At 45.5% G+C, this 16,796-nt stretch overlaps 1 protein-coding gene across 4 annotated transcripts in view; it reads left to right on the top strand.

The window, feature by feature from the left end:
* Positions 1-7,702: 7,702 nt before the first annotated feature.
* The window catches only part of ZC3H14 (zinc finger CCCH-type containing 14), an 81,744-nt gene continuing 72,650 nt past the window's right edge, over positions 7,703-16,796 (top strand). For 3 of the 4 annotated variants that reach the window (XM_034768130.1, XM_034768131.1, XM_034768132.1), the window contains exons 1-2: positions 7,703-7,821; positions 9,102-9,144. In XM_034768130.1, coding sequence (XP_034624021.1) covers positions 7,786-7,821; positions 9,102-9,144 — 79 coding nt within the window. In that variant the 5' untranslated portion in view covers positions 7,703-7,785. Of the gene's footprint in view, positions 7,822-7,870; positions 8,333-9,101; positions 9,145-16,796 lie in introns of those variants that run through there. The other variant, XM_034768133.1, reaches the window with a different exon arrangement.

Raw genomic sequence — 16,796 nt, 5'->3', positions numbered from 1 at the left:
AACTTTTCAGATTAGTTTTACAGCTATATCAGAAAATGAATGAGTGTTTGGTTATTTCATTTACCAAAGGTAATTGAAGCAGATATTTATGAAGTCATTGAGAGGTGATCTATCTCCAATTCAACAGGTTAATCATTAATAGTTGGAGGATTTTCTTGCCATGCTGTATTAGGAGGAGAACATCACCAGACAGACATTTAAATTGTTTTATTTAACTAAAACAACAACGTTAAGTCTTCTGGGGGGGGGGGGTTCTTCAGCAGCAAACATATAATATTTTAACAAAACAAGCATATTTCCCTCGCTTCTCACATTTATCTCCAGATCTCTTCTCCTTGTCCAGTTTTATTCCGCCCCCAACAATCTTCTATTCATTGAACTTTTTGAAACTTTGCACTTTTAGAGAGAGGTAAGGGATTGACCCTGTGTACACAAATTTGCAGAGGGACAATAGAGTTGAGGTCTGTTATTTCTCACCTCTATATATTATTTATTTATTTATTTTAAAACATTTTTGCTGTTAACAAGCATGTTACCTCTGGAGACACAAATCCACAGCTTGAGAACTGCAAAACTAAGCATCTCTGATGGTATCTTCTAGACTGAGCACTGAGTCCCATTGGGTAGATAGAAAGATTAACTTAAATAATCTATACAGAAGCCTGTGGAACCCCGTAAGATTGGATCCCTAATCCATGAACTATTGGAACTCATTTACAAAACTTTTCTTAAACATTACATGAATATATTGTCTCATACTATAGCATTAGAATTTATAATCCCTATTCCATGATGAGATATCTTTGAGCTATAATGTATCTTAATTAAAACTATCTTTTAAAAGCATTTTATCAAAAAAATCCAATTTAAATAAAAAAAATCCAATTTTTTTTTAAATCATTGATTTTTATCCACCCTGTATGGGAGGAACTGCTCTTGAGTTATTTCTTCACTGTGTTAGGCCCAAACATGGTTTCTATCACAGTTTCTTTTCATTCTGAGCACAATTTATTTTCCCACCTATCTTAATGCTACTGAGCCATATTTATGATGATCACTGCAAGCCATATATTCCAAGTTAAAAAATAGATTGAGGGATTTTATGTTGAGAGTAAATATCAGTAACAAGTGTAAAAAATTACAGGAATGTTCCAAATATCCAAAAAATATGCAGTTAAGTTTAAGCTTAAAAGACATCTCAACATGTTAAGGTGTAGAACAGAGGTGGGCAAACCACAGCCTGCTGGACTGTCCTGCCCGGCCCTTGAGCTCCCAGCCGGGGAGGCTAGACCCTGGCCCCTTTCCTGCTGTCCTCCCTCCCCCGCAGCCTCAGCTCGCCGTGCCGCCAGCACTCTGGGCGGCGGGGCAACGAGCTCCTGCTGGGCAGCATGGCTGTGAGAGCCACAGGCGTAGTGTATTAAATTGCTCCCCATCGGAATGTGCTACGTACGGTGTACTACTTAGGGCTGCCAGTCCTGGTGCTCTGAGTGGCATGGTAAGGGGGAGGGGGGCGGGGAGGTCGGATAAAGGGCAGGAGTCCCAGGGGGCAGTCAGGGGACAGGGAGTAGGGGTTGGTTGGATAGGCGTGGGAGTCTCGGGGGGCCTGTCAGTGGGTGGGGGTGTGGATAGGGGTCGGGGCAGTCAGGGGCAGGGAACAGAGGAGGTTGGATAGAGGATGGGGTTCCAGGGGCGTGGTTAGGGGTGGGGGGCTTTCAGGGGACAAGGAGTGGGGGGGTTGGATGGGTCATGGGTTCTGAGGGGGCAGTCAAGGGGCGGGAAGTGGGAGGATAGGGGGCAGGGGCCAGGCTGTTTGAGGAGGCACAGCCTTCCCTACCCGGCCCTCCATACAGTTTCGGAACCCTGATGTGGCCCTCAGGCCAAAAAGTTTGCCCACCCCGGGTATAGAAACACGCTATTAAAGCATCCAAATAACTGTAACTTGGTAGCCATACCATGCAATAATCATTCAATTATATTTAATGCAATTTAGTGATTTAGTCCCTCCCAGATTACATTACACTGATCTTTAAAGGTATGTTTCCATATGTGCTGGAACAATTTTTATAATGGGGGTGCTGAAAGCCATTAAACAAACTGCAAACCTGAAAATGATGGAAACCACTTCAAACATCTTTCCACCCCTAGTTCCAGCACCTCTGTATGTTCCCCCCCTTTTTTCTTCCCTAATGGTGTCAACTACAGGACACAGCTAAGGTTATTTGATGCCTCCGTAATACTATTATCAACACAACACGTTGCAGCACTATGTCTGGATGAATGCCCCCCCTACCCCCCCGTTTAAGTCCTTGTAACTGGGAGTGATTGCTCCGGCTCCAGGCAATTGAGAGATCCCACACATTTTATCTGTCTCCTTCCTAAATCCTGCTTTCAGTGTGATCCTGCCCTGAAGTTGCATCTCTGAGAATGCTCTTAGCTCCCTAATTTTTCATCTCTGTGTATTTGTGCATTTTACACTAAGGGGCACGCACACAGCTCAGCAGCCCACATTTCCACCTTTCCTCCTGAGAGCCCTGTGTTTCTTTTGGGTTCCCTAGGAAGGACTCCTCATGCCCCACTTCTCCGCCTCTCCCATCCTTCTTCTGTCACGTCCCTGCCCGTGCTGCTTTCTGTGTTGCCCCCACTCTCTTTTTTGCTAAGAAACCAAGTTTGGCAAGCACTCAGGACAGCGGCAGCTTCACTGTTGTGAATGTGCATGCTCCTGTCTCTGACGCAAGCGCATTAATAGATGTAGACTAGCTCTGGGAGTGGAGGTTGGACCCATGTGTGGTACCCTGTGCCCTTGTCCCCGCCAGGCTGGCACAGGCTCTGTAGTCAGGTGTAATTCAGGCCCCAGGGACCCTTAGCCAAGCCCCCTTCCTCCCCATCCTGTCCTCGGCCTGTGAGGGGCCAGGCTTTCCCGGGAGGTCCCAGCCCAGGACACACCTTGATCCGGTTGGATTCCCTTCGGTGAGCAACATGGCCTCTGGGCTGCGCTGGCACCTAAGGGTAGCGGTCTGGGGGCTACTTCCCACTGCCATGCTGACCCCAGGCAGTGGTCTGGTTGTGCCTTCCCTGGCTGTCTTAGAATGAACTGGCATCGTTCCATCCAGCCTCTCTGGGCTTGTTCCATCCTTAGTGGAGCTGGTGCAATGGCAGCAGGGCAGCTGGGTACGTTGCCTAAGCAGGGCATGGTAGTTAAATGTAGGAATTCACGTTACCCCGTTTCTGGCGATTTGGTGTCCCTGCCTGACTCCAAGGTTTGTAGTGTTGCCAAACCTGCAGGATTCTCCCGGAGTCTCCAGGAATTAAAGATTAATCTGTAATTAAAGATCATGTCATGGGATGAAACCTCCAGGAATATGTCCAACCCAAATTGGCAACTCTAAAGGGTTGGGTCAGCTTATTCCCTGACTAATGGAAAATGGTCACTCCAAAGTGAGCCCACTAAATACAACAAACTCCATTGTTCTCCAGAGCAAGAAGACATTTGCACAAGTGTCTTGATGAATTTACTGGGAAGACACTAGTTCTTGACACTAGTGTACTCTAGAAATCAATAGGAAAGAAGGGTTGCCAGGACTTCTGAGCACCACAGAAGCTATAGAGAATGCATCATAATTTATTCACTGAACACATGAGACGGTGGCTCCAAACACTTAGGCCTGGTCTACACTACGGGGTTAGGTCAAATTTAGCCGCATTAGGTCGATTTCAAAATGAATACGTCCACACAACCAACCCCATTCCGTCGACCTAAAGGGCTCTTAAAATCGACTTCTGTACTCCTCCCCGGCGAGGGGAGTAGCACTAAAATCGATTTTGCTGGGTCGAATTTCGGGTAGTGCGGACGCAGATCGACGGTATTGGCCTCTGGGAGCTATCCCAGAGTGTTCCATTGTGACCGCTGTGGACAGCACTTTGAACTCCGATGTACTAGCCAGGTACACAGGAAAAGCCCCGGGAACTTCTGAATTTAATTTCCTGTTTGGTCAGCGGGGCGAACTCAGCAGCACAGGTGACCATACAGTCCCCCCCAGAATTGTAGAGCATAGACTGTTTCTACATTCCCCCTATCATCTCTGTCCCTGAGGTTATCGCAGATTAGAAGGCGAAAAAAACGCACTCATGATGACATGTTTTCCGAGCTCATGCAGTCCTCCCGCACTGAAAGGGTATAGCTTAATGCATGGAGGCATTAAGTGGCAGAGGCCAGGAAACAGGAGCGACGCAATCTTTTTTGCCGCCCTAGGCAGCGAAAGGTCCCGCCCCCGAAATACCACCAACGACCGGGTCAGCCGAAGCTCCAGCCACCGCAGCCACCCCCCCCAAATGTTAGCGCCCTAGGCGACTGCCTAGGTCACCTAATGGGTTGCGCCGTCCCTGCTAGGAAAGAATTAAGTGAGTGCGAAGAGTGGAGGCATGATGTGATGCTGAGGCTAATGGGGGAGCAAACGGACATGATGAAGTGCCTGTTGGATCTGCAGGAAAGCCAACAAGAGCACAGACCCCCGCTGCATCCACTGTATAACCACCTACCCTCCTCCCCATGTTCCATAGCCTCCTCACCCAGACGCCCAAGAACATACGGGGAAGGGGGGCGGGAGGCTCCAGGCACCCAGCCACTCCACTGCAGAGGATGGCCCAAGCAACAGAAGGCTGTCATTCAAACTGTTTGATTTTTAGTGTGGCTAGAATAAGCAATGTGGCTTTGTCCTTCCCTCCTCCCCCACCCCACCCAGGCTACCTTGTCCGTTATCTCATTTTTTTTTAATTAATAAAGAAAGAATGCATGGTTTCAAACAATAATTACTTTATTTCGAAGGGGGGAGGGTGGTTGGCTTACAGGGAATTAAAGTCAACAAAGGGGGCAGATTCGCATCAAGGAGAAACATGCACAACTGTCACAGTGAAGCCTGGCCAGTCATGAAACTGGTTTTCAAAGCCTCTCTGATGCGCAGCGTGCCCTGCTGTGCTCTTCTAACCGCCCTGGTGTCTGGCGCGAAACGATTGTCTGCCGTTGCTTTCACGGAGGGAGGGGCGACTGACGACATGTACCCAAAACCACCCGCGACCATGTTTTTGCCCCATCAGGCATTGGGAGCTTAACCCAGGATTCCAATGGGCGGTGGAGACTGCGGGAACTGTGGGATAGCTACCCAGAGTGCACCGCTCCGTAAGTCGATGCTAGCCACGGTAGTGAGGACACACTCCGCCGACTTAATGCGCTTAGTGTGGACATACGCAATCGACTGTATAAAATCGATTTATAAAAATCGACTTCTATAAAATCGACCTAATTTCGTAGTGTAGACATACCCTTAAAGTCAGACACTGACTGATATTGATTGTCCCAGGGATGGGAATTATTCTTCTTTGTGTGATTTATAAAATCTTCTCTCCTTTTTACAAATGTATTTTCTCCTTCACTTCCCTTTTACTACTTGACAGAGTGTCTCTGAGACTTCCTTTGTTTTTCATCACTCTAGGTATTATTCATGACAAATACAGGGTGTTCCACAAAACAAGGTTAAATCAGGCTCTCAGGAATTTACAGGGGCTGTAAAATTTGGAGTGTTGTAGCCATGTCAGTCCCAGGATATTAGAACAAGGTGGGAGAGGTAATAGCTTTTATTGGACCAGTGTTGGTGAGAGAGACAAGCTTTCGAGTTTACACAGAGCTCTTCTTCAAGTCTGGGCAACTTATCAGAGTGTTTATCTGTGACGCTCTGATTAAGTTACCCAGACCTCAAGAAGAGCTCTGTGTAAACTCGAAAGCTTGCCTCTCTCACCATCTGAAGTTGGTCCAATAAAATATATTACCTCACCCACCTTGTCTTTTTAGGGGACCATTTAAGACCCACAGGCAGTTATGTGAAATGCAACACTATAATTTATTTGTTGAGTTTTAAAAAGGGTGTTAGGTGCCATAGAGACATAAAATGACATAGACACAATCCCTGCCCTACAATGCTTGCAGTCTAAAACATGTCCATTGTTTCTGCAGATGAAACTTTTATCTGTGTTTGCTAAATTACCCTTTCAAGGTACAATTGGGCTCGTAAACAATGACCGGCAGTTCATCATCTTGTGCTACTGAATATATTAGCTGAGATTATTATTGAGGTTCTCCAGTTACAGCTTTGTAGTTAAAACTGAGATTTGCACTTAATACAGAGATGAATCACTGATTTATGTATGAAGAATACAGCAGATGCTCCCCAAAATTACAGCACTCTATCAGAAAATTCATTCTGTATTCAAAGATAATTTACAAGTAAATCCACCAATTTGAGATAAAATTAATTTTACAATATGTCCTTTAGCATTCAGACCTTTCTTATCCAGACAACTTTATCTTGGCTCTGTAGTGAACCCATAAGTAATTTTTTACAACTGTCCTTAATGTCTTTAAAGTCAATTTAATCTAATCTTGGACCATAAAAAAATATTATTGATCATAATTTTATGGTTATTGCATGGTGTTGTTACAGGACAGAGTTCATGTTATTTAGATGTCTTTACTGTTTATTTCCATATTTTAATATGTTTGTTTTTCTTTTAAGTTTTACCTTAACTCCTGGGTTTGTATGCTTGTTTTGGGGATAATTACAACATCCCTGTAATGTTAATGTTTTTTACCTTTAAGTTACTGATATGTCTTTGATTGTAGTTGTTTTGTATGGAAATAACCTTTTTTGTTTCAATTATTAAGGTGTGTTAAGATCACTTCTTGATATGCTGATCAATACTCTCTCATTTTTTCCTTGTACTCTCATATTGGTCTGGAACCATCTGATGTCTCTTGACTTATTCTTACATTGTAAACTGTTGGGGCGGGGGCTGTTTTTTTGCTCTGTGTTTGTATAGCACCTAGCACAATGGGGTACAAGCTGTTAAGCACTACAATAATACAAGTTTAAAAAAAGTTACCATCTGATATATACGATGATTTAAATATATGTAGTATCAACCTTAATTTGTGTTTTAATTTTAGCTTTTATGGATAGATTCACTTGTATGCTCTCACTGCTTTATGCCACTTTGGAGCAGTCCAAACTACCAACTGTATACTGGCCTGTTAAACTGGGCTTACAGTGGGCAGGACTGAGTGCAGTACAGTCATGTCAGGGAGAGGAGCTGTCTGTGGTGGATAATGGCTCTTGCGAGTGGGGGCCCAAGATGCTGCTGCTTTTGCCACTGTGGTTCCTGGCAGAGCCCTTTAAATCTGTGGATATCCACATCTGCGGGTATGAATTTTGTATCCACACAGGGCTCTAACTTTTACCCTCAAAATACAGGCGCCTGCAGGGTTTGGTGGGAATTTTGTGAATCACAGTGGAGCCTAAAACTGAAGTTTAGGTGCCTAAGTACCTTTGTGAATCCCATCCTTAGTTGTTTGGGATACAGTTTTTTTTTAAATGACTCGGAATTGAAAAAAAAAATGGATATTTCCAAACCCCCCCCCTTAAAAAAAAAGGTGGTTATCGGGGTCTGAGAGCCTGGGAGCTGGGCAGGTGTAACAGAAGGCAGGAGGAGAGTGGTGTGTAGGGCGAGCAGGGATGAGGCTCTCAGTGGCGATGGGGACGCTCTGTGCAGAGGGGGCCTGTGGCGGGCAGAGCAGCCGGCTCCGACCCGCTCTGTAGAGGGCCGGGGGCTGGGCTTAGTCCCGGCGGGTGCTGTTCCTGGGCTGCCCGGCAGAGGGCGCAGCAGGCGGAGGCCGCGCTCTCTGTGTCGGCCCGGCCTGTGGTAGCGGCGGCGGCCCGGGACTCCTCAGACATTGCGACCATGGAGATCGGCACCGAGATCAGCCGCAAGATCCGGGTGAGCGAGAAGGGGGCCGCGAGCCCCTGCGGCCGGCTGGGCTGCCCCCCCTCCCGGCACAGAGTTCCCAGCTGCCCCCGCTCGCCGTGGTCCCGGCGGGTGCGGCCCCAGACCCCCGCGCTGCAGCCGCTGAACAGGGCCCGAGGCTGGTGTCACGGGCCGTACGCTAATGAGCCCCGGGCCCAGCTGTAAACCGTCCGCCGGGGTCCACGTCCAGCCCCGTCCCCGACGCGCGCGCACACAGCGGGAGCTGGGCCAGGTGACGGGGGAAGGGTCAGGGAGTGAGAACAGGTGGCGAGAGGCCTCAACACCCCCCCCGGCACCCCACTTTCATCGGAGTTTGGAATCCGAATCCGCATCCAGATCCGAACTGTGCCGCCAAAGCCGGCTCTGGACTGGGCCGAACCGACATCCAAACATCCTCGCGCTCGGGGAGGCCGAACCCTGGATCTGAATTGTGCACCTCGAGCCCATCACTAGCCTACACCAATCCTGATTCAAAAATCATGAGGTAGATTCCCCCCCAGGTCATGAGATTGGTTTAAAAATGAGATTTGAAAAGCAAGGTTTCTTTTTATGGTTTGTTTTATTTTGGGGGTTCACGTTTTCCAGTGTTTCTCTGCAACTATGAAGGGCTAGGAATTTAAAAACATAAATGGAGATTTTCAAGTAATCTCATTACTCAAGGAGCTAGAACAGGGATCAGCAACCTTTGGCACGCGGCCCATCAGGGAAATCCGCTGGTGGGCTGGGCTAGTTTGTTTACCTGCAGCATCCACAGGTTCTGATGATCGCAGCTCCCACTGGCTGCGGTTCGCTGTTCCAGGCCAATGGGGACCGCAGGAAGCGGCGTCCAGCACATCCCTCAGCCTGCACCGTTTCCCGCAGCCCCCATTGGCCTGGAACGGCGAACCGCGGCCAGTGGGAGCTGCGCTCAGCCGAACCTGCGGACGCTGCAGGTAAACAAACCGTCTGGGCTTGCCAGTGGATTTCCCTGATGGGCCACGTACCAATGGTTGCGGCTCTCTGATCTAGAGTTATCCCAGATACTGAGAGACTGGTGATTACATCATGAGAGTTGTCAACACTGCCTCTCCCTTTGGAAGTTTGCATTGCAAATAGTGGAAAAGAGGAAAAATAAGCTCAACACCTGTACAAGATCTGTATTACTGGTGTTGACAAACAAATTTTAGCAACCAAAATTCTCTCAGAGTTTGGGTATTAGTCATATCCAATGTTCCTTAACTTAAATGCAATCTTAATTTATTTTCTTTTTATAGGGCGCTATAAAGGGAAAATTGCAGGAGCTGGGGGCTTATGTCGGTAAGTTTTATTCTGTTTAATAGCTTTATTTAAGCTCATTGTAGCTAAAGGTGGAAAACACCTGCTAGTTTGTGTCTGTCCCTTGCAAGAGTATAAGGTAGTTTCCTCCCATGACAGTGTGTAGGGTTTAGGTACTGCACTTGACTTTAGCTATTTATTTTAGTGCAACAATAGTTCACAATTTGATATAATGCTCCACTGAAAGCAACCCTGAGAAAGGCTTCCATCCCGTATCTGGATTTATATTTACAAACTCCGCCACTTACCTGGAGCACAGTTGAAGTCCCTGGGGAATGGGCTACATGGGTGCAAGGATCACATGCCATTGGGTGATCAAGCCCAAAGGTTGTAGCTGGGTTCAAAATTAATCCTGCCACCTATTTAAATGTGTCAGATGGCTAATTTACAGGTTTACCGAAAGTTGTTATGAAAGGATGCCCCATCATTTTCTCAGTCCATCATGTCTGAAGGGGATGAGCTCATAATTTCTCCTTGCAAGTCTTCTCTTTAATTTGTTTGTCAGCCCCACTGTATATTTGGTCATTCAACCATGCAGCCTGGTTGTCTTCTTTAATTCCTCTCTTTCCTTCCCACTGTTACCTTTCAGTTCTCTGGTTTCTCAATCATACAGCTTCTTTTTCAACAACATCTCTGAAATCAGTTCTTTCTTTTTTCTAGTGCCAAGATGTTATTAGTACTCTAGTAATCTCTGATTTTAATTACGCCAAATGAGGAAGTTAGTTAACTAGAAATTAAAAGATATAGTGCCAAAAGTGAAATCCCTGCAAGCTTCATGGAAACTTTTTAAAGACACCATAATAGAGGTTCAAATAAATGTATACCAAATTAAAAAACATAGTAAGAAAACCAAAAGTGTGCCACCAGGGCTAAACAACAAAGTAAAAGAAGCAGTTAGAAGCAAAAAGGCATCCTTTAAAAGTGGAAGTTAAATCCTATTGAGGAAAATAGAAAGGAGCAAAAGGCGAAAAGGAATTTGAAGAACAACTAGTCAACTCAAAAAGTAACAGCAACATTTTTGTAAGTACATCAGAAGCAGGAAGCCTGCTAAACAATCAGTGAGGCTACTGGAGTATCGAGATGCTAAAGGAGCACTCAAAGAGGATAAGGCCATTGCGGAGAAACTAAACAAAGTCTTTGCATTGGTCTTCATGGTTGAGGATATGAGGGAGTTTCCTCAGCCTGAAACATTCTTTTTAGGTGACAAATCTGAGGAACTCTCCCAGATTGAGGAGACAGCAGAGGAGGTTTTGGAACAGATGGATAAATTAAACAGTAATAAGTCACCAGGACCTGTTGGTATTCACCCAAAAGTTCTGAAGGAACGCAAATGTGAAATTGCAGAACTACTAAGTGTGGTATGTAACCTATCATTTAAATCAGCTTCTGTAACAGATGACTGGAGCATAGCTAATGTGACACCAATTTAAAAAAAAGATTCCAGAAGTGATCCTGGCCATTACAGACCGGTAAGCCTCACTGCAGTACAGGGCAAATTGGTTGAAACTATAGTAAAGAACAGAATTATCAGACACATAGCTAAACACAATTTGTTGGGGGAAGAGTCAACATGGTTTTTGTAAAGGGAAATCATGCCTCACCAATCTACTAGAATTCTTTGAAAGGGTCAACAAGCATGTGGACAAGGGGGATCCAGTGGATATAAAAAGCAACAGAGGGTCCTGTGGCACCTTTAAGACTAACAGAAGTATTGGGAGCATAAGCTTTCGTGGGTAAGAACCTCACTTCTTCAGGACCCTCTGTTGCTTTTTACAGATTCAGACTAACACGGCTACCCCTCTGATACTTGACACCAGTGGATATAGTGTACTTAGATTTTCAGAAAGCCTTTGACAAGGTCCCTCACCAAAGGCTCTTAAGCAAAGTAAGATGTCATGGGAATAAGAGGGAAGGTCCTCTCATGGGTTGGTAACCGGTTAAAAGATAGGAAACAAAGGGTAGTAATAAATAGTCAGTTTTCAGAATGGAGAGAGGTAAATAGTGGTGTCCCCAGGGATCTGTACTGGGACCAGTTCTATTCAACATATTCATAAATGATCTGGAAAAGGGGGTAAATAAGAGGGTGGAAAAATTTGCAGATGATACAAAACTACTCAAGATAGTTAAGTCCCAGGCAGACTGTGAAGAGCTACAAAAGGATCTTACAAAATTGGGTGACTGGGCAACAAAATGGCAGATGAAATTCAATGCTGATAAGTGCAAAGTAATACATGTTGGAAAACATCATCCTAACTATACATATAAAATGATGGGGTTTAAATTAGCTGTTTCTACTTAAGAAAGAGATCTTGGATCATTGTGGATAGTTCTCTGAAAACAAGCACTCAATGTGCAGCAGCAGTCAAAAAAGCTAACAGAATGTTGGGAATCATTAGGAAAGGGATAGATAATAAGACAGAAAATATCATATTGCCTTTATATAAATCCATGGTATGCCTACATCTTGAATACTTTATGCAGATCTGGTCAGCCCATCTCAAAAAAGATATATTGGAATTGGAAAAGGTACAGAAAAAATGACTAGGGGTATGGAACAGTTTCCACATGAAGAGAGATTAATAAGACTGTGACTTTTCAGCTTGGAAAAGAGATGACTAAGGAGGGGATATCATAGAGGTCTATAAAATCATGACTAGTGTTGAGAAAGTAAAGAAGAAAGTGTTATTTACTCCTTCTCCTAACACAAGAAGTAGGGGTCACCAAATGAAATTGATAGGCAGCAGGTTTAAAAGAAACAAAAGGAAGTATTTATTCACACAACACATAGTCAACCTGTGGAACTCTTTGCCAAAGGATGTTGTGAAGGCCAAGACGATAACAGGGTTCAAAAAATAACGAAATAAGTTTATTGAAGATACATCCATCAATGGCTATTAGCCAGGATGGACAGGGATGGTGTCCCTAGCCTCTGTTTGCCAGAAGCTGGGAATGGGAGACTGGGGATGGATCACTTGTAACTACCTATTCTGTTCATTCTCTCTGAAGCACCTGGCATTAGCCAGTGTCGGAAGACAGGATACTGGGCTAGATGGACCTTTGATCTGAGCCAGTATGGCTGTTCTTCTGTAACCCCCTCTTCAATTGTCTGTCCCCACCAACTAGTTCATTCAAAAGACAGTTACCAAGATAATCTTTACAATGGCTCCTGTTCTTCTTCTGAATTAAGTTCAAGCTTCTTGTTTTATTGAAAGGTCTCTGGACTCACCTACATCTCTGCCCATGTCTTATCCTACCTCCTGTCTACACTCAAGTTGTTGTGGTCCTTTGTCGTCATTTCTCGCTCCTGATTTTTACACCTTCTTTCATGTTACCCTTAATGCTTGGAACAGCCTTCCAATTAATATTTGCCTCCATTTCTTCCTTTAGAAAACCAAAATCCTCCCTACTTCTTGAGATATTTTTACTATTCTGAGCATAGACCATTCTGTATGTGTACATTTTTGTTCCGATTTGTGTCTATTTGTGCCATTCTGTTAGGTTTTCTGCAAAAAGACTGTTGTTTTTGTTTTTTTAAAGTTATTTATAATGTAGAAATAACTGTTAAAGGAAAATCTCACAACATAGGAAACTAAAAGGAAGAAAAAATATTCTAAAATGCTAATCCACAATTTTTCAAAATATACCAAAATCTCACATTTGTACAGATGCCCAAGTTTTTCAGCAAGGGAGTAACTTCCATACATTTAGTAAGAGAACTAGGGGACTGTGAACAGTAATATCTTATTCTGGAACGGTTCACAAACTACTAGCACAGGGCTGAAATGATATCTTATGAACTTTAAGAACTGCTGTTGCAGTATATGAATTTAACTGCTGTAGTCACACAAACTGTGTCATACTCCTCTGTACATTTTAAAATATAAGAGAAAATGTAATTCTGTTCTGTTACGCTTTCATTTCAGTTTAAGATTTCCTCCTCTTTTCTCTGATTTGTTTCCTTAGGCCCTGATATTGTAAAGGCTTATGCATATGCTTGTACAAAGTCTTCGGGGCATGGGCTGTCTGCTGCTCTGTAGAGTCCTAGTAAAATGGGGCCCCACTCTTGATTTGTTCTAAGGTACTACTGCAGGGATCAGCAACCTTTGGCACGCAGCTCACCAGGATAAGCCCCCTGGTGGGGCGGGACGGTTTGTTTACCTGTCGTGTCCACGGTTCGCCGCTCCAGGTCAATGTGGGCGGTGGGAAGCCGCGGCCAGCACATCTCTCGGCCCACGCCGCTTCCTGCAGCCCCCATTGGCCTGGAGCGGCGAACTGTGGCCAGTGGGAGCCGCAATCAGCCGAACCTGCGGACGCGGCAGGTAAACAAACCGTCCCGGCCCACCAGAGGGGCTTACCCTGGCAAGCTGCGTGCCAAAAGTTGCTGATCGCTGTACTACTGTAATAAACATGTTAAATACAAATATGCTCAGCCTCACACACTGTGAGTAGTCTCTCTGAAGTCAGACAACTTACAGTGTAAAGTTAAGCACACAAATAAGTTGCTTCAAGATTGGGGCCTTGATTTTTTTATTTATTTATTTTTTTTTTTAAATAAAGAATTGATGTACCATTATTAAGGTTAAGATTTAGTCATGGGTATTTTTAGTAAAAGTCATGGACAGGTCATGGACAGTAAACAAAAATTCACGGCCCATGACCTGTCCATGACTTTTACTATAAACACCCCTGACTAAATCTTAGCCCCAGGGCATGGCTGCACTGGGGGGCCCCCGGGACCAGCCCCACTGGCCGCTGCAGCTGCAGAATTTCATGGAGATTGTGGAAAGTCACGGAATCCATGACCTCCGTGACAAACTTGTAGTTGTAACCACTATTTCCTCTCAGCAGCATTCCCCACCAATCCCTCAGATAAAGATAGATAAGGAGGAGTTCTGAATTGGATTATCTTCAGTAAACATTATTAGTTTTCTTTTACGTTTAGTGACAACGGTAGCTTTGGGGTTGTGCAGCATCGTTAAGTGTCACCAAAATAAAAAAGGGTACATCGAATCCTTTTCATAAAGTCGTTTGAAATGCTGCTGCTCAAAGGGCTATTCAGGTTTTAATAATATAATACTTTGAAATGGAAGGCACTGTTGAGAATTGCAAAGTGCTTTATATATATAAGGAATGAAAGTAAGAACACATCCTTTCATTGGTATTCTTCTGAAATGACCAATTGTTTTTAATCTTATATATAGACCCAGGCCCTGATTGAACAAAGCACTTAAACATGTATGTAATTTTAAGTGATTTAATTGGCACTGCTGACATGCCTAGTTATGCACGAGTTGAAGTGCTTTGCAGAATCCAGACCCTAATGATCTTACCATCCCCCCTTGAAGTATATAGTGTCTGTCTATGCTTATTCAATATTTTTTAGATCGAATTTTTGAAGTTAATAGGTAAAGGTTTGTCTGTAAATTTTATGCATAAATTAGAAAGCAAATTTCTCTATTTCTGGGATGTGCTGGCCGCCGCTTCCCGCAGTTCCCATTGGCCGGGAACGGCGAACCGCGGCCACTGGGAGCTGCGGGGGGCCGTGCCTGCAGACGGTCAACGTAAACAAAATGTCTTGCGGCCCGCCAGCAGATTACCTTGATGGGCCGTGTGCAGGAGGTTGCCGACCCTTGCTCTATTTGGTTGCTTTTCCTGAAGGAGAAAGCCCTTTTGCAGTATAGGGCTTTTATCTTAAATATTTGAATAAATGAGAAAACATATAGTATAGTGTTTAAAGAAAAGGCCATAATATACAAATGTGATATCAAAACGACTTTGTTCATATGTTTATCGTGTATGTGTGACTCACTTGCTCTTTTAAAATTTTACTGTAATCTTTAATTTTTCTTCTGGTGGAGTTGACAATCTTATGTGCTTTAGCCATATCTGAAGCTTGTATTGTATTTCAGAGCAAGTGGAAAACTTGTTCATGAAAAGCTTGCTTATTCATTTGCTTATCAGATAATCCATTTGTTGTGCTGTCGTAAGTAGGTATGTTTGACATACCAGAATGCAGTTCAGACCAGTGAGGGGCTGTCTCATCCCTGTACTACAACCTTTACTCCTGGGGGAATTCTGCACCACTGTACATGCTCAGAATTTATGTCCCCTGCAGACTTCTTTGCTTCCCCGCAGAAAAATGACTTTCTGACAAGGAAGCAAAGGGAAGCCACAAGAGCAGTTATGCGACCCTCCTCAGCAGTATGTTTCTGGTGCCCAGGGCAGCCGGCAGCTAAATCACTGTGGGGCAGGGGCTGGGACTGGGGAATACCCGGCTGGTGGCTCCTACCCTGCACCGGGGTTAGCTGCTAGTTCCGGCTGGGCTAGGGAGGACAGGACTTCCTCTTCCCCTGCATGGCATCTGGGGCTTTGTCAGACCCACCCCCAGATTTCTCCCTGGGCTGTAGGAAGCTCTTCAAACTCCTGCCCGCGCCCTCCACCCTCCCTGATGCTTCCTGCATCCATATCCCATCGCTCCTCAGCTGCAGGGGGAGGGATCACTGTACAGGGAGCTGCTCCCCTATCCACCCCAACCCCCACTGCATCCAGAACCCCTCATACCCAGACCCTCACCCCTCGCACCCATAACCCCCCCAACGAGCCCCACCCCCGTACCACCCTGACGAACCACTCACACCCGGATCCTCACTGTACCGAACCCCAGCCAGCTGCACCTGGGTCCCCACCTCACTGAGCCCCACTCCCCCAGAATCTGGACCCCACCACTGAGCTTCCCATACCCCTCCTGCTGATGTCTGTCACCCCGCTGAGCCCCAGCCACCTTCACCTGGACCCCTCTGCTGAGTCCCATTACTGTTGCACCCAGAACCCCCCAAGAAGCCTCTGTGCATCCAGATTCTGCCCCCCTCTCCCCCGCACCCGGACCCCACTGAGCCACCCGTACCCAGATTGCCCCACACAGAACTTTCTCAATCCACACCTGGATCCCCCCACACTAAGCCCCTCCACAGTTGGATCCTGTCTTTCTGAGCCTGCTTGCCCACACCTGGTGCACTTGGCATGGAGGGGCAGGGCCCCTGGGGTGTTTCTGGGGTAGGCCCGGTCCTTGTGCTGTGTCAGGGTTGGATGCAGCCTCACCATGGAGTCTGTCCCCCGGGTGGGAGCTGTACAGTGATCTCCCACCTCTGTGCAGCCAGTGGCCCGTGCTCCTCAATGCCATGCTGGAGCCTCCACATTTATTTGACAAATAAAATTTGCAGAATTTTGCAGAATTTTAAAATATTGTATGCAGAATTTTTATTTTTTTGGTGCAGAATTTTTATTTTTTTGGTGCAGAATGCCTTCAGGAGTAAACATGGGGAGCCTCGCAATACCTTGCTTAAAGTAGCTCCCACCTAGGCTGCTCACAAACAGCCTTCCAGCATGCAGGTCACACCATGAGTCCCTGTTCAGCTGCAGCCTGCCAGCCACACTTGGGTTTCACTCTGGTTCTTACCAACCTTAGTTATACTGCAGGGTGACCCCAACACACTCCCAGTCCTGGATTTCTCCCCCCTAAATGTATGCCTTGTACTGCACAGCCCTCTCCTGAACAGTCCACGTTAATTCTGTCATTCCTTTAAGGAATAATACACACAAGCTTACCACCTTAAATGGAGTTACTCAGACACTTC

The sequence above is a fragment of the Trachemys scripta genome, chromosome 4 (genome assembly GCF_013100865.1).
Source record: "Trachemys scripta elegans isolate TJP31775 chromosome 4, CAS_Tse_1.0, whole genome shotgun sequence".
Lineage (NCBI taxonomy): Eukaryota > Metazoa > Chordata > Testudines > Emydidae > Trachemys > Trachemys scripta.
Note: the sequence above shows the minus strand (reverse complement) of the source record. Positions and strands in the feature narration are given on the sequence as shown.